Source organism: Astatotilapia calliptera, chromosome 10 (assembly GCF_964374335.1).
Source record: "Astatotilapia calliptera chromosome 10, fAstCal68.1, whole genome shotgun sequence".
Lineage (NCBI taxonomy): Eukaryota > Metazoa > Chordata > Actinopteri > Cichliformes > Cichlidae > Astatotilapia > Astatotilapia calliptera.
In genome coordinates, this window is record NC_137431.1 from 25,690,026 (window position 1) to 25,713,364 (window position 23,339).

Consider the following 23,339-nt stretch of genomic DNA (forward strand, 5'->3'; position numbering starts at 1 on the left):
TTGATGTTTAGCCAGTTTGTTGTCAGCTTTGCGCAGAAGAGATGGCCACATGTCTAATCTGCTGTCAATAAGTAATTGTAACAATACTGAAAATAAATAAGCATGTTTTGTGCCAGTTTGTGTGTGTCACAGCCCTGACTTCAGTTTAGGAGACGAGGAATGAGGTGAGGAGAGGTCATTTAGATATCAACAAAAGTGATAATATTTAGCAAAAATGAAAAGTGAACTCCAACAGCATTATACATAATTTCACTTTTAATATATGAGCCAAATAATGTGCAATTCCAGTGGCTTTCTCACATCGCATGTCACAGCATTCAAACAACACAACAGTGTCTGAATGACATAAATGCATCTGCACAGCTGGATGCAGCCTGTAATGTTGCTTATTCCACAAATGAAAAGCAATAAAAATTGATGACCAAAGGTTTTAATGTGGGGCACTGGGGCGCTTTGTTTACCATCACAATTATAACACTTGGTGGACACTTTCCCAATTTATCCCATAAAGCACGAGACCTAATGAATGTTGTGCAGCAAACTTGGATGAAATCAGCATCTAAAACAAACAGGAAGTAGCTTACCTAAGGTCATCTAAGACCCCCCTGAGACATTAAAATAGAGAGTTTATATTATGAATCTATAAATGAAACGAGGGAGGCAGTGATAATTGAAAAGAAAGGGAGTATGAGGAAAGATCCCCAATTCTTTGAACCATCTCCCTAGGATCATTGGCCTCTGAGAAATAATTTCACCCCAGGCATCTCTTTATCTTTTGTTGTGCAACTCTGGTGTAAACAATGCGACACTTGAAACTGTAATATCTAATCACTGTGTAATTGTAAATGATTGTCTTTGCAGTCATTTTATTATTACACTGACATCATTAATCTCACTTTCTGGTGTCAGGTTTTAACAGTGCAGTTCTGATGCTTTTGTGGTTTTGATTGAAAATAGCACATGACACATCAGCATCAGACCTATGTTGATGATACTTCCTAATCTCTTTCTCTCTCCTCCTCTCTTTTGTCTCTGAAGGGCTACTCAATTCATGACAACAACACAACACACAGCTGAGTAGACATACACAAAATACACAAAATGTGGTAAAAATGTGTGTGACTGATGCTGTCACCGCAGCATCAGTCACCGCACCATCAGTCCTCCTGTCCTCTCTCGCTCTTTGTTCCTGCACATCCTGCTACTAAGACAGAAGTCGTTCGGTTGTTGCCCGAGTGTTGGATTACCATGTTAGTGAAAAGTGACTCTGTTTTGCTCCACACCTACAACTCACCTGTTTTCTCATCTGCACAGAAACCCTGATGTTATCCTGAGAGCCAGTGATCAACGAATGTGTGGAGGTGAAATTTGACTCTGACCTGTCCTCGACCGAACTCTCAACCTCTGGAAATCCTATTTCGATGTGTGCTCTTTTGCATTTTGGGAATGTGTTTTGCTGCTACAGTTCATGTACATTAAGCTGAAAGCAGGAATTTCTGTTGGTATTATAGGCAAATATGTCACATACCCTCATTGGGCACTTTTTTAGGTACACCATGCTTGTACTGGATTGGTCCCTCTTTTTGCCTCCAAAACTGTTTCAGTTCTTTGTGGTATAGATTAATTTGTCAGAGATCACACAGTTGCTACAAATTTCTGCACATTCATCTCCCATTCCAAAAGAGCAACTCTTGTTTTAAAAAGTGCTCTTTTGGATTGAGATCTGGTAACTCTGGATGTTCAAGACACCATTGTGATGATCTGAGGCTTTTGATGACTCGAGGTGGATTATCAGAAGACACAGATACGGTCAGCAACAGTTCTCTAGTAAGCTGTGACATTTAAACATTTTTTAGTTGGTTCTAAGGGCCCCAAGTTTACCAACAAAATATTCCCCATGCCATCACACCACCATGAGCCCGAACTGCTGATACAAGGCAGGATGGATCCATTCTTTCATGTTTTTTGAGTCAAATACTGATCCTACCATCTGAATTTTGCAGCAGAAATCAAGATACATAAGACCAGGCAATATGTTTCCAAGTTGCTATTGTCAAATCCTCTGCAAATAGCCTCAGGTTCCTGTTCTTAGTTGACAGGACTGGTACCCAGTCTGGGTCTTCTGCTGCTGTTGCTCATCTGCTTCAAGGTTCATTCAGAGATGCTCTTCTGCATACCTTTGTTAATACGAATGGTTATTTAAGTGACCGCTGGCATCAACAAGTCACTCTAATCACCTTTCTTCCTTATTCTGATGCTGTTTGAGCTTCAGCAGGGTCTCTTGATCATGACTGCATGCTTCAAATGCATTGAGTTGCTTCCATGTGATTGGCTGACTACATATTTGCGCTAATGAGTAGTTGAAAACCTGACAAAGTGGCTGGAGAGTGTATTTATTATTGGTCCATGTTTCGTTAGAATTTTAAATTCTGGCTTTTATTATATGTTTGATGATATAAAGTTCGGCTTTTACAAACTTTTAGAGTCTGATGGCTATATTCACGTTATAATGGATGCTATTAGCATTAGCAGTGATCTATCACAGATATACTGATGTTGGCACATACAGTAGTTCTCTGATTAGCATCAGTAAAGAAACATTGTTTTTTTTTTAATTTAACATAACAAAATGCAGAAAAAAATGCAAAAAAGGTTTTTAGGTTTATCGTTTATAAATTTGGCATTGTTTTCGTGGTGAAGTGGATCTGAATGCACGGTTTACAAGTTTCTAAGTAGTGTGTGAAATATATCCCGGACGATAACATACAATGAAGCCATATTTTTCCTTTTGCAATGTAACTCTTAACATGTTGTTCTAAAACATCATGAGAAATATCGAGCAGATATATGAATACTGGAGGTGTTTTTCTCTGAGACACTGGTACTGGCATCTGTCTGAAACATCCAACATGGTTAAATCTCTAACATGTATTTCCACATTGTTAAAAAAGTTACATTAGGAGTAACGCAGTTAGGAGCAGTGACTTAGCTGACTGAAAAGATTGAGGAAGGCACTGACTTTGGAGAATGCTGTGCATAATATAAACTGATCACAGGTCCAGTTCCTTTTCATTATGTTGCTTTCATTCTCAAGTTTTTCCGTCCGCGGGATCAAACCATACATGTCACAATAATGGGGCGATCGTGGCTCAAGAGTTGGCAGTTCGTCTTGTAATCGGAAGGTTCGAGCCCCGGCTCGGACAGTCTCGGTCGTTGTGTCTTTGGGCAAGATACTTCACCCGTTGCCTTCAGTTAGGAGCACTACTGGTGGTAGTCAGAGGGCCTGGTGGCTCCAGTGTCCGGCAGCCTCACCTCTGTCAGTGCGCCCCAGGGCAGCTGTGGCTATAATGCTCCAAATAATGAGAAAGGAGGACTTGAAGCTCTCCCATCTGACTTTGGCCAAGAGCCGGGGTACACTGTGGGCAGGTTGATAGTCTATCAAAAGGCCGACAGGGCAAAAACGCTTGAAACCTTGACACAATGACTGATGACTGATGACATGTGACGACTTCCTTTACAGCAGATGTGATCACCCTGTCGTCAGGGTACGCTGACTCTGAAACTAAAACTTCTATAACTTAAACTTAAAGCTTTTATTCTGTCATTAAACACTGACCGATTGCTGTGTGTGCTGAAAGGCATGAATGCAAAAAGTGTGTGTGTGACAAACAGCAGAATGGAAGTTTGTCAACAAACCACCACAAGGTCTGTTGTGGAGCTGCTTCTTGACTCAGTGGCTTTTAGGTCATTGTGCAATTGAATGAAGCTGCGTCTCATTTTTAGGGTCACGTAAACACGTGTGAATGACCGAGGAGTGAGGTGTGATCCACTATCTTTTTGGCACACCAACAAAACCCCGCTCTATTAAGTTCCAGCAACCACCACACACCTTCATACCACATAATCTCTGCGCATTTGCACTCAGTCTCCTGTAGATACCGACATACAGACACAGACACACACCGGCAGCCCTGCTCCTCCCCCATCACGGCCTCACACTGTAAACAGGCTCAAATTTTGTTCATTGGCGGCTGCCTATTCTTTGCGGCCGATGACACTGGTGACATGTAAAGCTCTCTGGCATTGTCCAGCTCGCTGGAGCTCTTTAGCAGTGTAATCACCAGTGAAATGGCAATGGGCCACTGGGATGAAAACACAAGTCAGCAGCTGGTCAGCAAATCACAGCTGAAAGCCGTTAAATGGTGGATTTGCCCTGTAAGCAAGACGAGCTCGGGGGCCCTTTGTGGACCCAGTTTGTGAATGCGCAGAGCTGAAAGGATATTTTTCGTAACAGTTAACGGGCATTTTATAACTCGGCCTTTCACACGTCTGACACATCAAGCTGATGAAAATAGTTTTGAGACTGTCTAAGCAGACTTCATGTCAGGGCTAGCAGGGTACTGAAAAGTTTGATTAAGGTGTTCAGACAAGCAGAATTCTTATCAGAGTCGAGTGTATTTATTTTAATTAAAACTTGACACAAGCTGAGCACCTTCTGTACAGATAAAGCACAATTTCCATATATGACTCACAGCCCAGATTTGCTAACTTTACGCTGACAGTGATTGGAAGATGCTGAAGAGAAACACCTTCACTGTCAAATCAATTTTTAAATTTTTTTTTATTTAATTATTTAATTTATTTAGTTTAAAAAACAAAATAAAAAAGATTCAGGCAATAAAGGATATGACACTTACACCTCTCGCCAAGGCTCCCGGCAGCAGAGAGACAAAACTGTAATTATCGTCTTGCGGTTGCATGCCTCCAGCAGTGAAGTTGCAGTTTACATCCATTACTGTCCTGACTCATAATATGGTGGAGGCTTAGGAGGAATTTAATACGCGGGCATTAAAGATTAGTGTCACTATTTCAGCATCCCACCAAAGTATGATCGCAAACTCTAAGTATGGTGCTAAATAATAAGCAGAATTATTGCAGTTTTCTTTCAAACATCATGAATCTACAGTGGTGATGAACTTTAACCCTCTTAGATATATTTAATGTCATCACTTAATTTCATGCTATTTCATGTTTACCTGTAAAGTTGAGTTAGATCTCCTTTCAGTCTTAGTGAACATCTGTGCTAAATTCAGTCCAATGGCGTTTATGAATGGGACAGATCTATAGACAACCCCCAAAACATAATGATTCCTGCTACAAGAATGAATATCACAAACAATGTGTGTGCCTGGGGTCTGACGAAAGGCAGGAATGTAATATTGAAAATACAAAAGTGGAGCAATTTTAGCAAAATATGCCCCGTCAGTCTTAAAGTTTGATCTTTACATCAGGTGCTGGTCTCATGATTGTTGTTTCTTACAGTTCAGCCAATAAAGCAGACCCTATCAAAAAAAGAAATAGAAGGAGAAAAAGTAATCTTTAAAGCACTGGATAAGTATAAAACTCATGTTTTATAATTTCTGTGAACGGTAGAAGTTAGGAGTCTGAATGTCGAAGCAACTGATATCTTCCATGTGTTTATGGTTACAAAAAACTGACGAAATGACTTCACTGAAACAGGCAATCAATCACCATGAGGCCACCGCTGCTATCAACTCTCTGCTCCACCTAGTGGCAGGTCAGGACCAGAGCTCTGCAAACCTCTCCACACCAAAATGAGACATGCTGCATTATGATGTACAGCGGTGTCATAAATTTATATATTTATCATGGGCATGAATGTCATGGTAATTTTGATCTTTTAATGATTTCCAGCGTGGAATTAGTTTACAGTTTTAATTACTTTAAAAAACAAGAACTGGGTGCACAAGTTTGAATTTATTTTGTGTGTTTTCCTCATCCACACAGGTTAAAAAGTATATATACAGAAATCTGTACATACACTCCCACTAATATATTGTTAAATGTCCCTTAGAGGATAAATACCACTAATGTTCCTTGGCTGAATAGCTTCTTGACCAGATGCTTTTAGTGGCCATCAACACGCTGCTGGCATAACTCTGGCTGGATATTTGACCACTTTTATTGGCAGATTATCAGAGTTAATTTAAAAAGTCTTGGCTTCCTGGCACAGATTCGACTTTTAAGTATATTAAAGAATTTTCATTCCAGAATCTTGATGTTAGCCTTCTTTATCTGTTCAAATCCAGTTTTGATGTGCGTTTGGGACCATCGTCCTGTTGGAGCACCCAGATGTGTTCAAGCTTCAACCATCTAGCTGTTCATCTGAGGTGACGTTGAAGAATTTGGAGGTAGTTCTCCTTCTTCACAATACCACCCACTTTGTATAGTGTACCAGAACAACTGGCAGCAAAATAGCCCCAGAGCATGACGCTGCCACCACCATTAATAAAAAGACAAAAAATGAGGTGCTGGCTCTGATGCATATCAACAGATGCTCCTCAGTAGGGCGAAGAAATTCAATAAAAAAAGAGAAATTCTTTTAATTGCTTTACCTTTAACAGAGTGCCTCAGCTACCAGCATGACCCTTGACAGTTGGCATAGTTTTACAAGTTTTGAAAGCCTCACCTTTACTCCACATTTGGCTCGTCTATGTGGGCAGCTGCAAATTCCAGTCGAGCTTGATGGTGCCAGTTGAGCAGGGACTTCTTCATCAGTGATGTGAGATCTACTTCAGTGTGGAGAGTGATGCTGGTATTCCAGCTGTTTCCAATTCCAGGCTTGATCTTTCTACATGGTTTCTTTTAAAAACTCCTTTTTGCATAAAATGATTGAAAACCAGAAGCATTTCATTCGAACATTTTAGAATATCTATCATAGATATATGAAACAGAGCCGTGACAAAAGTATTCTTATATAATGGGGTCATTAATGGCATCACTAGTTCACTTAAATTCCTAAAAAAGCACATACCTCACTGACACAAGGATGCAGACTATCCGCGCTGTAAAAACTGCTTTCTTTGAGCTGCTGTTCAGTTCAGGACGGCTGTTGAGTCACATCGCATTAATACTTGAGGTTCCCACCCTGCCCTAACAGCAATTATGTGTGTTGCTGGAGCTGCAAAAACAAAAGTGATGCAGTTCATAAAACTGTATCGGCTACTGACCTTCCTGCTTAATGGACTGAACGAAAAAGAGAAAATATTTCAAGGGCTAAGCATCATCATCGTTATCTGCATCAAGTATGAGCAATGCGCCGCTTCTGTTGCAATACTTTCTGTACATTTGCAGCGGTTGTGACAGAAATATTTTGCCAGAAGCCCACACAATGAGTTCTACAGTTATAATCAACTTGCACAGTCTTGCCGTGTACGTTTATGCTCAAAACCCTTTAAGCAATATGTGTCCTGAGCACGCGCGCACACACACACACACACGCACACAGCTCAGTATCTGGCTCAGTATTTATAAGTATGACTAATACACTGTATATGCATACTATCATGCGTGCTTAAACCTGCTTTCTCTGCCTGGCACTGAATAAAACTAATCAGACAGCTTCTTGACCTTTGATGACAATAACCACTCCTGTGTCTCCTGCAGAGCAGCAGAGCAGCAGTAAATGCAATAAAAAGCAGCTAAATTAGCAAGAAAGCATCCTGCTTCATTGACCATTACGCCTAAAAATCTAATCAGTGACTCATTGTGACTCCTCATAATAAGTTCTGTTTGTAGTGGAATGTTTTTCCAGACCCCTACAGACTGCATACCAGATGCTTTCCCGTGCAGTTTGTTCCACACTTGTTCATATTAAGGAGCTTTAACATCAGTGTTAGCTCAGAGTGCTGCTGCTCTTGCTTCACTGCACTGACTTAGTATCAGATTTGGGATTGAATTTAACTTCATGCTTTCTCAGGCCCCACAAAGAGTCTCAGGCTTTCAGCCTATGACCTGCTAGAAGCTAACTTTGGGATAACCGGGCTTTAGTTGTGCTGGAACCTCTGTTAATGGATCTGTTTGATTCATCAGCATTTCTTTTATTAAATGCTTCATTAATGCTTAAATATTAAAGTCAGCATATGGAGTATTTGGGCCAGCCAGTGGAGTGTCATATCGGTCGAGTGGGCTCAGCTATCTGGACCAGCTGATAGCACTGCTGCTCAAACTCCTTCCTAAAAGAAACTTTAGGCTGTTTATTTGAATGCAATCCTCATAAATGCATGTGGCTAATTGGATTTGCCACTTGAAGGCCTCAGAAAAAAACACTTACAATGTGATTTAAAACAACAACAACTTTACATTGGGCTACTCTCCTTGAATTTAAAAACAAACAAACAAACAAACAAACAAACAAACAAACAAACAAACAAACAAACAAACAAACAAACAAACAAACAAACCATTAGGTAAAAGCAGAAAAAAGCTGAAAATCAGGTGTTTTTGACATTCTCTTTCACTTTTCTGACAGTAGATCAGAGACACTGGCCACAAAGTTGCACAGCTCCATACCTCCATCTGCTGGCCACATGCAGCTCCACTAATGGCTGTGGGGATTAAGAGATTTATGACCGTCAGGTCAAAATAGATTTCAAACATTTCCAAAGTATTTCATTGGTCAAACTGAAGAGTGACTTATCGTGACGGATTTAGCCCAAAACATTTAACTTATTTGTGTTGCCTGTATCAAAGACATCGTACTAAGTTAGACTGTTTCCACTTCAGTAAACAAACAAATCAAATAAATGAGGGCAAATGATGTTTGTTTGTTTGTTTGTTTGTTTGTTTGTTTGTTTGTTTGTTTGTGTGTTTTCTTCTTCTTTGTGTTTAACGGCGGTTGGCAACCAACGTAAAGGAGCATTATCGCCTCCTACTGTTCCGGAGTATGGGTCAGACACAAATGATGTTTTATTGAGTTGGGCCAAGTTTCAGTCAGCAGAGCCACACCTCCTACAGGTGCACTCACTCACTCTGATTGCCTCTCCCTGTATTTGAACCAGCTGGAAATTGTATGGCTTCCTGATGACCAGCAACATATAAAAACACATAACTTCTCTCTGCTTAACATTTTCTCATTTCCTTGCAAATCTACTCTAGGTCTTTTCTTGTGAAAGAGCTGAAATGGCTCTCAATGGTAAAACTGCAGTAGTGACCGGAGCTGCGATGGGAATAGGAAGCTCAATAGCTGAACTTCTTCTGCAAAATGGTGCCAAGGTAGTGTTTGAGATCAGATATTCTTGTGCTTCACATTTTGAAGTGCTGAGGTTGAATACTTTTTTTTCCTGCAATAAATGAGTAAATTTGTGGTGATGAATATGAGCATGTAACTGCGAGAGTAGATAAGTTTGTTAGTTTTACTAGTCATAGGTGAGTAAAATCAAATACTCTAAGTAGACTACTGCATGGCCTATTTAGAGTTAGAAAGCGGATACAGGTTAAGTCAGCATGAATGAGTTTGATTTGAACTGCATCCTTTTATTAAGCTGTCTTCAGTTTGTCCCCCCTGGTCTGAAGTTGGTTGCCCACCAAATTACTGTATTTGTGGTGTTGGAAGGTGGATGTTGGAGGGGAAACTTGCTATCCATTTAATAGCATTTATTATAGCTCTTTCACTAAAAATGGTAACACTTATGCTTTTTAAACTCTAAGCAATGAAATGTAACTTATTTTTTGGGTTGTATTTGCAAGAATGGAATGCAAGGAAGACTCTATCTGATGAAATTTTCATCCTCACTGAGGAGGGATGGAAAAGGAACAGGTTCCTGACCTCTTTTAGTGTCTGTGGCTAAAACCCTTCATGGGGGTAAATCATAACATTTCACTGCAGGATGTGACCAAAAACAAAATGCTTAATGTGTTGTCCTGCACATATAGGTGGCCATCCTGGACATGAATGAAACTGCAGGACAGAGTTTAGTTGAAACCCTGAACAAAGAGCACGGACCAGACCGAGCCCTGTTCCTGCTGTGCAACGTAGAGTCAGAAGAGGAGATCAAAGGTAACATGCATACACAACAAAATGTAAATGGTGGCGGCAAAGGCGTGTGTGTGTTCTGCTTTCCTTCAAATACTTGTAGATTTAGTTTGTTCCAGTCAGTGAATTTTTCTCGAACTCACCAGCTTGAGTCACAGTATGAGCAGTTATCAGCAGCTGGAGCTCCAGACCATGAGAAATTACTTGCTCTTCATGTGGGAGTCAATGAGCCATCAGAACTTTACCAGAGCACAGGGGTTTTGCTAATGTAGATGCTGCTAATAAAGCTGATCAGATTCTGGAGGTAGTTGTAGTTGGCATGCTTCTGTAGTCAGCTTAAAGTTGCTTCATGAATTGGGAATGCTGCAACAGTTCTTGTAGTTCCCAATAAACAGCTAGAGATGAATTTGTCTTTTTATTGTTGGCTTGAATTTTGTCACTTGGTTTTGAAAGGACTGTTATTCCTGTGGTGTCTCAAGCTGCCTTTCAGAAAACTGTAGAAACCTTTGGTGGAATTGACATCCTGGTCAACAATGCTGGCATCTTCAATGAGATAACGTGGGAGAAGACTATTGGCATCAACCTTGTAAGAAACACTCACATTGAGCTACTCAAAATCAGATATGCAAGAGATTGCAAGTGTCATGGATGCCTTTTGTTGTAGGGTGGCTGTATTAGGGGGTCTTACCTGGTTATCGAGCACATGAACAAGCTGACTGGGGGTCGTGGAGGGGTCATCATCAATGTGGCATCCATGGCAGGTAAACTTATGTATTTGCGTCTAAACAGACCATTTCATGCATGGTAGTCACTTCATTTGAAATGATGAACAGCCTGAACTATCAGGACTACTTTGACTGCTAAAGGAAAACTTGAGTTGAACTTGAACTGCAACCCATCCAACAGGTATTGGCCTTCTGTCTTGCTGCCCTGTGTATACAGCCACCAAGCATGCAGTGGTTGGGTTTACTCGAGCATTTGCGGTAAGGAAACTGACACAATTTCAGGAAAAATCAGTTTCAATTTGTTTGTACTGTCTGGAGAGTCAATGTAAGCTGCATGTTGGGCTTAGTGGCTACTAGGGCAACTGTGCTACTGCTATAACTTGCATGTTCAACTGCTCATTAACACATTGTCTAATCAGCCAGTAAAAGTCAATTGGGTCAATATGACTTGAGGCTCAAAGAGACATCAAAAGAAATATGATTGAAGTGATTTTAAACAAGGCATGGTGGGTCTGAGTACTTCAGAAACTGATCTACTAGGATTTTTCCAGCACACTTTAGGGTTTACATAAAATGGTCTGGAAAGAAATCAGCGAGCATCAGTTGTGAGCGTAATGCTAGGTCAGAATGACCAGACTAACACGATGGCAACAGTAATTCCACCAAGCACTTATTGCAACAAAGGTATGCACAAGGGAATGGACTGCACCATACACTGAAGCGCATGGTATTGAAGAACTGAAAACTGAAACTAGAAATTGCATGGATCATCCTGCTTTGTAACGTCAGTTCATCCTGCAGGTGGAATAACAGGGTGGAGGATATCCTGACACACATGATTACTGTTGCTATTCATGTCATGCCTCTGACCAGTGTGGCAATCATCTGATGGTTGCTGCTAGCAGGAGAACATGCAGGTCACAAAGCTCAGTTTCTCTTCGGTGTTCGAGTGGACTCGATCACCATCTTTCTCCTGTGACCATTTTTCAGCCCCTTATTGAATCGAGAGCTACACAAAATGTAAAGAAACTTTCTTACTAGGCTGCCTCAGTTGCATCAGGCTATGGTATACGGATGAATGCCCTCTGCCCAGGATTCGTTAAAACGGACCTCTTCTCCTCTATCAAGTCCAAACTGGGACAATTCTCCAACTTGGCAGGTGCCAACCAGGAACTGATAGAAAAACTTGGCGTGTTAACGTGAGTCTAAAATTGTACAAAGCCTTAAAATGTCTGTGCACATGGCATTATGTTTTTAAAAGTATTTTGCAGTGGAAATGAATATTCATGGTAACTGTATCTCTTGATGCAGGCTTGCAGAAGTCGTCGAGGGCTTCCTTGAGCTCGTGACAGATGAGACCAAAAATGGAGAAGCTCTCCTAGTTCTCCCAAAAGAGAAGAAATATGCAACTTTTTCAGCATCACCCACTGATTAACTCATGACAATATTTCAAGTCTTTCAGGCAAGAGTTTCAACTTCTGTACAATGTATGAAATGTACTGCAATAACAGATTAAAATATAAAATCTGTGTGGGTGTTTGATCTGCAACATCCTGCCACTGGCAAATTTCAGTCTTGTTATTGCACAAGACTGACACTTAAACCATTTGACTGTAGGAGCTGCTGAACTTGTGTCACAACACACCGCAAAGATGTAGTGTCACCTGTATCTAGCTCCCCCTAGTGTAACTTTTTTCTTCCCCTATTTAAACAAACGCACGCCTGACAGGGACGTAGTCAGTCACTGTACCGGCGTAGAATAAACTAATATATCTGAACAGAAAACAACTTCCTCTGCCAATACCCGAAATGACAAACCACAAGGGAAAATGCATTGTCACTGCAAAATATCACACCATATGTTTGAAGGCACTGCAGTCAGATCTCACATAGATACACATGGGTCTCTGTATTAAGAATTAGTTATCACCCACAGTCAGCTGTGAAAGGGAAGTCACCAAAACAAAGATGTGTTTTTAAAAAAAGGGGAAGCTAGTCTGCACTCACAAGAAGTATGTCTAGACAATGGTTTTATCTAAAAGGTTACACGGCAAGGTGGACTAATGTGATTAAAGGCTACGAATGAAATGAGAAAGGACTGAAAGAAGCAGTCACAAAATCAGAGTATTTGATCAAAAACCAGCACAATGTGGAGCCCCCGAGCCTTCATACAATTGGTATTAAATGCGCAAGAGCCTAAAACAAAGATGTACTTAAACACTTGCTATTACTAATAGTACAAAAGTTTCAAAGGAAGAGTATACATTAATCATTCATGTCACATTGTTGCTCGGCAGATTTATCCATAAGAACACTTCATATTTGTAGATTTATGTTTAAAAATCAGTGAGTTACTAAGTAATTAAAGCTTTTTGATGGTATTGAGAACTTTGTCTTTCAGCTGCTTCCTTAAGGGGTCGGCTTAAGAAGTACTCTGTACCACTAATACTACAGCTTTAATTACTTAGTATATCGCTGATTTTAAAATGGTGTGTCACGATTTGAGACAAATTATCAATTTAGAAATTCAGAACACATATTTTTATTTTCTAGTTAATGCAACAAAACAGGTTTCAGGTTTTCATGTACTTTGAAACTGCAGTTTCTTGTAAATGTGCCCGTCTCGGAATCAACTTTCTTTTGTTTAAATGTGTTACAGGCTTAAAATCAAACAGATGTGGCACTTACCAGAAAACATTTATCACAATGCATGTTTGAGGTATATATATATATATATATATATATATATATATATATATATATATATATATATATATATATATATATATATATATATATATATATTTTTATTCCAAAAAGTTTATTTAACACAATTATATGGGCTACATATTAACTTAACGGATATATATTTAAAAAAAAAAAATCGATACTATCAGGTTAGTACCAATCAGACACCAGCGTTGGCATCGATACTATTGATATTTGGATCAATCTGCTCATGTTTACTCCTTGTTTGTAAGTGGTTACTGCAGTGGATGGATGTGCAACACTCAAAATATACTTACATTTAATTGTCTCCTGGGAGTGCAATGACACAAGGCACAGTATTCTGGTAACATGACTAATCACTGGCCCTATCCATGTGTATTATCCAGTTATATTGGGGGTGGTAAAATTAACAGTACTCCTCTCCAGGGACTGTGATGCTGGAGCAGTCATTTCAGGGAAATTGGTGTCACCCATGACCCCCCTCTAAGCACACCCCTATGATGGAGTTTTAGGCCTACATTAAAATAAATACATTAATTAATAAAAAAAAATACAATTATTAATCATTTTGAGAATAAAGTTGAAAATCTATTTTGAGAAAATCGACTGATTAGTTTTTTGTTTCAAGACAAACTGCTATGGTAGGTATATCCTCCGACTTAGTGAACTTGTACTTCAGAATCGGTTTTAGTAACAAGTAAATGGTTTCTCTCTTAGCACCTTTTTTTTTCTCTCTCTCTTTTAGCACATTAACACAGTGTGGTGAGCCGTATAAGGACATTGAAAAGATGGTGCGGAAAGCTGCATCTGGTCAAACGGAAAAAAACACAAACTCCAAAGCGTGGATTTGTACAAAATGAAATGGCGCGTAGTGAACAGAGCCGAGGTTATCGGGGATGTATCACAGGACAGCTGATCAGTTTGTTTAATTCAGTCATCTATACGAGGCGTTTTGTAGAGGATACAGCCGCTTAGAATTACGACTTTATTCTTGAAATTTTGACTTTAGTCTCAAACAGAGATGGGCAGTAATGCGTTACTTGTAATCCGATTACTTTATCAAGTAACGAGTAAAGTAAGGGATTACTATTGCAAAGGGTAATTAGATTACTGTTGCTTTCCCATAAGCACGCTGCGTTACTACGTTACTAAAACGGTGATTTTTTTTTTTTTTTTTGGCCAGAGAGTCTCATAACAATGACGTAAACGAGTACGACTTTCGTGGCAACAGCTGTGTGCAGATCAACAATGGATACTAGTGCGAGAGAGAGTATGAGCGTGTAGCGTTTAAAGCGTGGAAGTACTGACCTTACTTTGAGTTTGATTCCATAAAAAGTGACAAAAACATTAGCGTCTGCTGCTCACTGCGTGGGAAGAAAACTTCTTTTTACAGCAAAAAACCCCCCTAAACTTCCGAGCAAGCACCAAATATGCTACCACTGGAATGTGAAACTGCCATATCCTTACACTGACCGCTGCGACATACCTGCACCAGGGCAAACCGCCGCCTGCCCCACTCCTGCTATACAGGTGAAAATAGAGCAACAGGACCGCTTTGATTTTATTTATTTTCTGCTGTGTTTTACGTGCATCTATTTGAAAGAGTGAGTGTAAACACAAAAAAATATTTTATTTTATATGCTGCAATATGCAGAAAATAGGTTTAAATGTTAAACAAATTTCTTCCAGTCAGAGAATGTTGCATATAATTTAATCTTTGCTTGATGCATAAAGTTAAAAGATTAAAACTAATAAAACAAGTTTTAAAAAGAGACTTTTTCATTTGATTACATTTTATATGATGGATTATGCAGAAAAAGTGGAATTGGGTTGAAAGTTCTATTGCTTTATTACCTATTTAGGGTGTAATTTATGTTTTAAAAGGTAATCAGTAACTAATTACTTTCAAATAAGTAAAGTAACAGAATTACTTTTTTCAGGAAGTAATCAATAACCAATTACTGATTACTTCCTGAAAAAGTAATCCTGTTTACTGATTACTTATTTTTGAAAGTAATTAGTTACTGATTACCTTCAAGTAACTTGACCAACATTGGTCTCAAAATGGTCAGTAATATTTGTTTTTCTTAATGTGGCCCTAATACCCCTTCAAGCATTATGAAGCCATACAGTACTTAAAATATACTTCCATTAAATTGTCTCCTGAGAGTGTAATGACACCACGCACAGTGGTCTGGTAACATGACTAATCACTGGTTTTATCCAGTGGCATTGGGGGTTGTAAAATAACTGTACTCTCCAGTAAAACCCCGACCCCCCCTCTCGTTACGCCCCTGCTGCACGCACCATCGAAAAATGACCGCGAGAAGAGTTTTTGCACAGTTGGGATGAATAGGCTGGTCGTTAACTGTGCAGTTACCAGTTACTCACTCTGACCGCCTCCAGTCTCTCACTCGACCTCCGCACGGTTGCCACACGTTTGAAGCCCCGCGCGTCTTCCTGGTGGGCGGCGACAGATGGGCTAGGTTTCATTTGACGTAGACGTGACGTCGACGTAAAGCGCGAAATTTGACTGGCGGTCGGAAGTGAAAAAGATAAGCGCAAAATCACAGACAGACAGTACGCAAAATGCCTATGTCCTGTTGTGTTTACGGATGCTCCAGTAGGTCGACCAGAGAAACTGATAAACGGTATTTTAGGGTACCAAAAATAGCCCAACGAAGAGGAGAAAAATGGAAAATTCTAACCGAAAAACGTAGGAAAAAATGGATTTTAAATTTACGTTTACAGTCGGGAGGAGCAGAGTCTGCCAATGCCCGTGTCTGCAGCGACCACTTCGTCAGAGGTAATGTTATGTTTGCAAACGAACTTATTAGCATTAGGTTGTCCTTAAATTCTCGTTTACTTAGTGCTTTTAAGTTAGTAGTCTAATATTGACTTGATTGGGACTATAGGCTGCCCAAGTGCTTTGGATGACGAAGAGTCGGAGGACTGGGCTCCGACGGTCAATCTCGGCTACGAACGAAAACCCAGATCAGAATCAGTTCTCAAACGAGAGAAAAGAATGAAGCTTAAGGCAGAACAGCATCGATGTGCAGAGGCGATTTTGGATATGCAACAGACGGCTGAGAGCCCGGATTTGAGCCTAGTGACAGTGGAGAACCCCGAACTGCAGCTTCCAGCTGAGAATCCACAACCAGAAGACTTCAGTGTGAATGAGACATTCACTTATCCAGGTAAGATATTGTGCTGAGATGTAAAACAAACAAGAATCATGTCAAAGAGAAAAAGATGCCATTATCTGTAATGATTATGGTCCAAGTTACATATTACATGTTTGTGATTTTTTAATCACAGAGTAAATCCATACCATTTTATTCAGAAAAAAAGAAAAAGTGGCACTTATTACCGTCAGGCACACACCACAGGTTTTTGTACACTGCTATGGTTCTTATATTGCCAGATTCCAGACAGTCTCCTTTCACAGATAAGTAAAGATATCCGTAATGTAAGGTTTCTGTGGTGAGAAATAGGGCTGGGCCATATTATACCGTTCACGGTAATACCGGTATAATGTTAGGCAACGATAGGAAAATGAAATATCGCGATAGAATGGGAGTAAAACGCGCATGCGCAGTGCCTTTGTTTTCATACGCACATGGCCGATTGTTGAGTGAAACAGATGAACCAGAATTGGTTTGTAAAAATGGTGCAACTGGTTTGGTGTTTGTCCGTCAGATACACGACAAAGCACATTTTTTTGCAGAACATGCAAGCGGCCGTCGTTATTGTCGTATTTGTCGGACTAAGATGCTCTTAAATCTGGGAGTAATCTGGGTCCTAAACTCCGTATACTTCAGGTCAAACAACACTGCAGCATCACTTAGAGTTAAAAACTGTCTAAATTCTTTCATCTTTAATAAAACGATCAGCATTGCTGCTTTACCAGGTGTAACTATAAAGTTTAACTTCCAGGCATCCATGAAAACAAAAGTTATTACATTTAACGGAGTTAGAAGTTAGCAGGAAGCTAGCGGAAGTTAGCTCGCTAGTTTCGCTAGTTACCTAAGCATGATATTGCATGTTCTGACTGAGAGATTTCTGAAAAAAATCAAACGTACAGCTCTGCTATCACTTCCAACATAAATGAAGACAGGAAACTAAACAGCAGTGACGTTTGTAGGGTTACTGAAGTTGGGCTAGCTGGTATATAATGATGTGCTACGTGATCGCTAGCGACACAGCTATGTTAGCATAACATAAACAGTGAAGCTGGAGGACGAACACTAACACTTTTCCACTTATAAAAGTTAACGTGAAGGTTCTTCATGGTTAGAGACAAATGCAATCGCATGGCAGGATGCTGTAAACGGACCAAACTTCAGTCAGGAGAACAACTGAGATAATCCATCCACAATACGAGGTTAGTCATTAATATACTGCAACAACATGGGAATAGAGCAGCTGCCAGAGAATTCAACATTAATGAATCAATGGTACAGAAGTGGAGGAAGCAAGAAGAATGAGTTTAATAAAGTTTGATTTATCTGACTGCTTTGTTTCGCTTAATGTGCCTTATAATCCCGTGCACCTTATGGTCCGAAAAATGCGTACTGCACCTCTTTTTAACTTCAGTGGATATTATACATGGTTATGCTCAGGATATGTCAGCCCATTTCTACTGGAAATGCCTTTTGGTTAAACTTTCAGCAAGGAATTTGCATTTGCACTGTTACATTTTTATAAAGCTTTAATGTACATAAAAACCAGCTTCTTGTTTAAGTGAAAATAAATGGAAGGTTGTCTTTTTGCGCTAGTAATGTTGTGGAGTTGTATTTTGTCTCGCATCAATTATATCGTCGGTTATATCGTTATCGCAAATTTTCAAATATATATCGTGATAAATATTTTTGGCCATATCGCCCTGCTCTAGTGAGAAACATATAAATATATTTTTTGTTTAGACGCAACATGTTTTTTTGTTGATTAAAAAAAATAATTACATTAAATTAACATAGTGAATTAAACACATTACACCAGATTCTAATAGCCCACTAAAAAACTCCTACAGTGAAAATGAGTAAAAATTGAGGTTGCCTCTATTATGCTGATTATGCTCCCCCACTGTTATATTGCAGGCTGTGCGGATGCTGGATGCCAGACAGAGCTGACGATGGATGACATCGAGAAGATGGAGGATGTTTTGAGACAGAACACAGCAGAGCTGGTTGATCTTCGGAGCAAGGCTCTGGACACACAGTTCAGCCAGGAGGCTTTTGAAAAAAATGAAGACAAGACAAAGTTCTACACAGGGCTCCCCAACTTCTTAGTTTTAATTCAGATTTTTGAACTGTGCGAGCCCTATATCACCTCGGGACCTATGTCTTTGTTGTCCAAATTTGAACAATTCATACTAGTTTTGCTGAGGCTGAGACTAAATCTGCCCCTGAAAGATTTAGCTTTCAGGTTCAATATTTCTCTGTCCACTGCTTCTAGAGTTTGGCATAAAGTAATTGACATACTTCATAAAAGGTTAGAGTTCCTAATTGAGTGGCCAGAGCGACATGTTCTTCAAGCTACGATGCCACTGAGTTTCAGACAGGCATTTGGATGTAAAGTGGCTGTGATTGTTGATTGCTTTGAAGTCTTTATTGAGAGACCATCTAATCTTCTTGCACAAGCTCAAACTTGGTCCAACTACAAGCACCATCACACTGTAAAATTTTTGATTGGTGTTGCCCCCCAAGGCTACGTCACTTACATATCTTCTGCCTGGGGAGGGAGAGTTAGCGATAAGCAGATCACAATAGAGAGTGGCCTCCTAAAGAACTTGTTACCTGGAGATATTGTCCTTGCAGATCGTGGGTTCAATATTGGCGATAATGTGGGGTTTTACTGTGCTTCACTACAGACACCGGCATTCACTAAAGGGAGAAAACAGCTGTCAGCCTATGAAGTGGCAGAGACAAGGAAAATAGCCAATTTGCATATCCATGTTGAGCGAGTCATAGGTTTAGTCAGGAGGAAATATCAAATTCTGCAGAGCAGGGCTATGCCAATAGAGAACATGTCCACAAAGCCAGGTGAGACACATGCATTGATCGACAAGATTGGGGTAATTTGTTGTGCCTTATCAAATCTCTCCGAGTCTGTTGTCCCACTGGAGTAAGGGGGGTGGGTGGTAATCAATCAGTTAAAAAAAATTAAATGTCTTGTCACTGTCACGGCTCACAGAAGGGGGTGGAGAGGAAGAGTAGTGTCCAGTATCTGCTGCTTGGCTCTGGTGATAAGTAGAACAGGGTAGAGTAATAGTAGTACCTAAGTCCTGACTCCTGATTAGTCTGTAAATGTTTTCAAATGAAATATTTTTCTCCAACTGTCATATTGTGCTGGCAGTTTGTACAGTATTATACTGTGAGATGGATTGCAATCTATTTTGTTTATTTGTTTAAAAGTCTAATCTTGTAAATAAACCACCAATGTATTATTATGCTGCCTCAATAGCATTTAATCATTGTGTAGTGTTACACAACACTTAAATGACACAATTAAATGTACAATAAAATTAAATGACAATTTGTGCTCTAATGCTACGTCAGAGCAAATACAATAGCCAGAACTCATAATGACTACCATCAGGTCATAACAATATTCAAAATGTCATTATGTTGTCGTCCTTTTATCACATTACACATGTATGTTTGTAACTTGCTGTCCCAGTATTTCTGGGAGTATACTGTTTCTAAAAAAACACTCAACTTTAGGAATCGCATCATCCCAAAACTCAAGGTCAGGCAAAATCCTTTCAACAAATATGTCATTGCGGTTCCACACAACAAAGTCACAGTACTCTGCATTTGCAATGTGAAGCTGTGCCTGAATTTGGTAATAGTAGTCATGAGTTGGGTCCAGTGTGACATTATCCCCGTCACTGATGAGGCAGAAGCCCTTCTCCCCAGCACGCATGCGCAGGTTGACCGCATCTTTCTGAGAGTGTGGGCACTAAAATCACAGTGATGAGAACAACAATCAAGATTTATCTGATGAAACAGTGAAGAAGCAAAGATGATGGGTGTGGTCTGTGTTATCATAATCTCTCATTGCCCAAAACAAATGTCTATTTGACACAGACAATAAAGCCTCATCTTATCTTAATTGAACAATAGATTAGAAATTAGAAAAGGTATTTCCTGCATTTTTACTCAGTTCACTGATTCTTATGGAAAGATGTCACACCTATGGCCTTGACTACAACAGAGTCAATACCTTAATCTCGCAGATGCCAGTTCCATGACAGTCACAAGTGACTATCCCATCAGGGGTGGACCCCATGTATGGCCACTTGGGGTTCAGCCAGAGACCGCTGTCCATACATGAGAAGCCTGCATGCTCCTGGCTCATAAGCTTCTCATATGCTCCTCTGGCTTGTGCTTCATGTTTGCATCCATAACTATAAACAGTACACATGCCAAACATGAAAAGGAAATTATTACTTAGTATTGGATGTGTAAAACAGTAAAGTGATGTATTATACAATATGCCATTACCCTAAACTATACTTAGTTCTTACCCTGTATAACCCTAGCCGTATAAGCCTATAACTAACCTCCATCTTCATAACACTTTTTTAGTTACAGTTATGGACAGTTTCATACCCCAAATCTTAACTCTGCCTTACCCTACATCAAACCCTAAATACCTTGTAGCAGCTGTGGTGAACCTATATGCCTCTGGATAGCATATGGCCTTGATCAAGCTCTTTGATGGTTGCTGGGGGTTGGTCTTAAGAACTTGTTTCAGCTTAGAGGCAGTTACGCGTCCAGCTCTTTGCCTAAACCAAATACTGCTTGCACTCTGACTTCGAGTCGCCCTCTCTACAGCCTGGACTTGGGACAGGGTGAGCTCTTCAAGCTGGAAGTCCAGGCATAGCTCTTCAAGGTCTTTGGGGGGGAGCTGCAGTGTCTCTGGTGTTCTGTACTCAGGCACAGTTTTAGGAAGCATGCTAGACTGGGGGACAAATTCTTTGTGGTAAGGTTCCCTAGACATCAGTGCTGCACTCCTTGGACAGTTTTTGCTTAAACTCTCAAAAAACCTACAGTATGTCTCTGAATCTCTCTGCACTCTTGGGCATGGAAGTGATTTCCCAACCTTTTGTGTACTTGTGCAGCCATCAATGGAACACTCAAGCTTTCGTTTTTTTGACTTTGCTGAAGAGAAGTCAATCAGAGTTACTGGGCAAGCAGGAATCTGGAAAAATTAAGCCAAAGAAGATCATTAAAATTTAAAAAGCTCTTTTCCAAAACGCTATATATTCGTTTCCAAAAATATTCGAAATTGAACAGTGATGGCAGTGGAGTGAGTATGTGTGTTTTAGGCTGGGTATAGTGGTTGGTTGGCAGTGAAGTGTGTGTGTGTATGTTGGGTGGGGATGGAGGTGCCATGTGCTGGGTATAAAAGGAGTGGAAAGTAAGCAGTTCCATGTTGATGAAAATGTGGTGTGAGGAGTTGTGAGTATTGAGGAATGCATGAGAAATGTGAATATATAAAGTGCTGCAGTCAGGTGTGTGTGTGTGCGCAGAAAACAAGTGCTAGGGTGTTGAGGCATGCATGAGAAGGGTGTGATATACAGTATACGGTTCTGCAGTCATGGTTATGTTAGTCATGAAAAAGGAAATGGCTTTTAAATGCTGTTATAGCGTTTTGGAATAGAACTCTTCATTTATTAAAGTACTGCCTTTTGTCTGACCCCTCACCTGCAACCTGCCCGGCTTGATTAGATCTACCTTGATTAGATCTAGCTTGAAGCCCCCGCCGGTATAGCCTAAAGGGTCATTGAGGCACTCAAGCTTCCCCACCACGACAAGGTAGCAGTATAGGGGAAGATATTTTATCCTACTGTCACATGAAGTCCCAATATAACATTCTTTATCCTACATTTTGCTTTTTGGCTTACCTTTTTAACATGAGATGACATCAGCCACTTGCACTGCTCTGATGTGCATGTCGCTCTCATTTTCACCCCAGCTTCAACTGCAAAAAGAACAGCTCCAACGTGCGAGCATGATTCTGATAGTCTGGAAATAGAGCACATAATCTTTTTAACATGAAATGCAATATTTACAGTACATTTTGATGATGCATAGCTTACTAATACTAATGTGCAATGGCACTTTATTTGAAGTAACATGTTTATTCATTAACTCTTTCTCAACAGCCTATAGAGAAATCATTATCTAGGTGATGACATGACTGAATAGTTCTACCCTCTATCTGAAAAATGCATCTGAGTGTCATGAGGGATCTAAGGCAATCACACAAATTCTTAGCTGATGAATTCTTAGCTAAAAGAAAACACTCTCTCCCCACTACTACTGAAGTACACCTGCAAAATGCTAGCAGTGCCCTATGCGTATATGTGTGTGTGTGTGTGTGTGTGTGTGTATGTGTGTGTTCTCATTGCAATAACATCCTACTTAATTAGGCTACTAACCCTGCCATACAATTGCAATGAGCTGCAATCACTTCTCCATCCTCCTTTGCAATTACCCAAGTCTTCAGAGGTGTCTCGTTAGACCGCTGAGAATGGTTTACCTTGAAACAAACAACTGTCACTCTAACGAAGTCCTAAGGATGTGGCATGTTTGTTGACGTTAAAGCCGCTACCGCTAACTGTTAGCGTGTTTAAGATAAAGCAATATAAGAACAAACACTCACCCTTGCAAACACCAAACTGTATCCATCACGGAGACGTTTTGTTCAAAGGTTGTGGACCCACCCGCTGACAAAAAAATTGTACGCCTCCAGACTCTTGAAAGCTTTCATTTGCTGCCTAGTGTAGTAAGAAGTCTGGAGGACCAAGTAGTTGGTGATATCCACAGCCTCGATAGTAGGCAAATCCTTTACTTCTGTGGTGTATTCGGACATTTTCAAAGAATACGGATCACGTCCGATATATTTTTTAACTATCTGTTTATATCTCTCCCGAGAAACGGGGTCTAAAGTTGCACAATAGCTGCTCTCCTGACTCTCCACAGTGTCCTCCATGTTTACTTCCGCCCTCCACTCAAAAATCGCGCTGCCTCCGCACG

At 40.1% G+C, this 23,339-nt stretch overlaps 2 protein-coding genes across 4 annotated transcripts; one reads left to right on the top strand and one right to left on the bottom strand.

Annotated features, from left to right (window-relative positions):
* The first annotated feature begins 8,917 nt into the window (after positions 1–8,917).
* Positions 8,918–12,089, top strand: LOC113030449 (15-hydroxyprostaglandin dehydrogenase [NAD(+)]-like). Its single transcript, XM_026181917.2, has 7 exons — positions 8,918–9,075; positions 9,736–9,859; positions 10,315–10,421; positions 10,500–10,596; positions 10,742–10,818; positions 11,602–11,759; positions 11,872–12,089. Exons 1-7 carry the CDS (start codon positions 8,983–8,985, stop codon positions 11,993–11,995), a joined length of 780 nt encoding a protein of 259 aa, XP_026037702.2. The 5' UTR covers positions 8,918–8,982; the 3' UTR covers positions 11,996–12,089.
* Positions 12,090–19,735: 7,646 nt separating this feature from the next.
* On the bottom strand, positions 19,736–23,314 carry LOC113030447 (uncharacterized). 3 transcript variants are annotated; one of them, XM_080307579.1, is made up of 5 exons: positions 22,966–23,314; positions 22,205–22,325; positions 20,951–21,498; positions 20,518–20,701; positions 19,736–20,253 (listed from the first exon to the last, which is right to left on the bottom strand). In XM_080307579.1, the coding sequence occupies exons 1-5, from the start codon at positions 22,989–22,991 to the stop codon at positions 19,939–19,941; spliced, it is 1,194 nt and encodes a 397-aa protein (XP_080163705.1). In that variant the 5' UTR covers positions 22,992–23,314; the 3' UTR covers positions 19,736–19,938. The 3 variants fall into 3 exon arrangements, with proteins under 3 accessions (XP_080163705.1, XP_080163706.1, XP_080163704.1); XM_080307580.1 differs by lacking the exon at positions 22,966–23,314 and adding an exon at positions 22,742–22,882; XM_080307578.1 differs by lacking the exon at positions 22,966–23,314 and having other exon boundaries at positions 22,205–22,816.
* Positions 23,315–23,339: the final 25 nt, after the last annotated feature.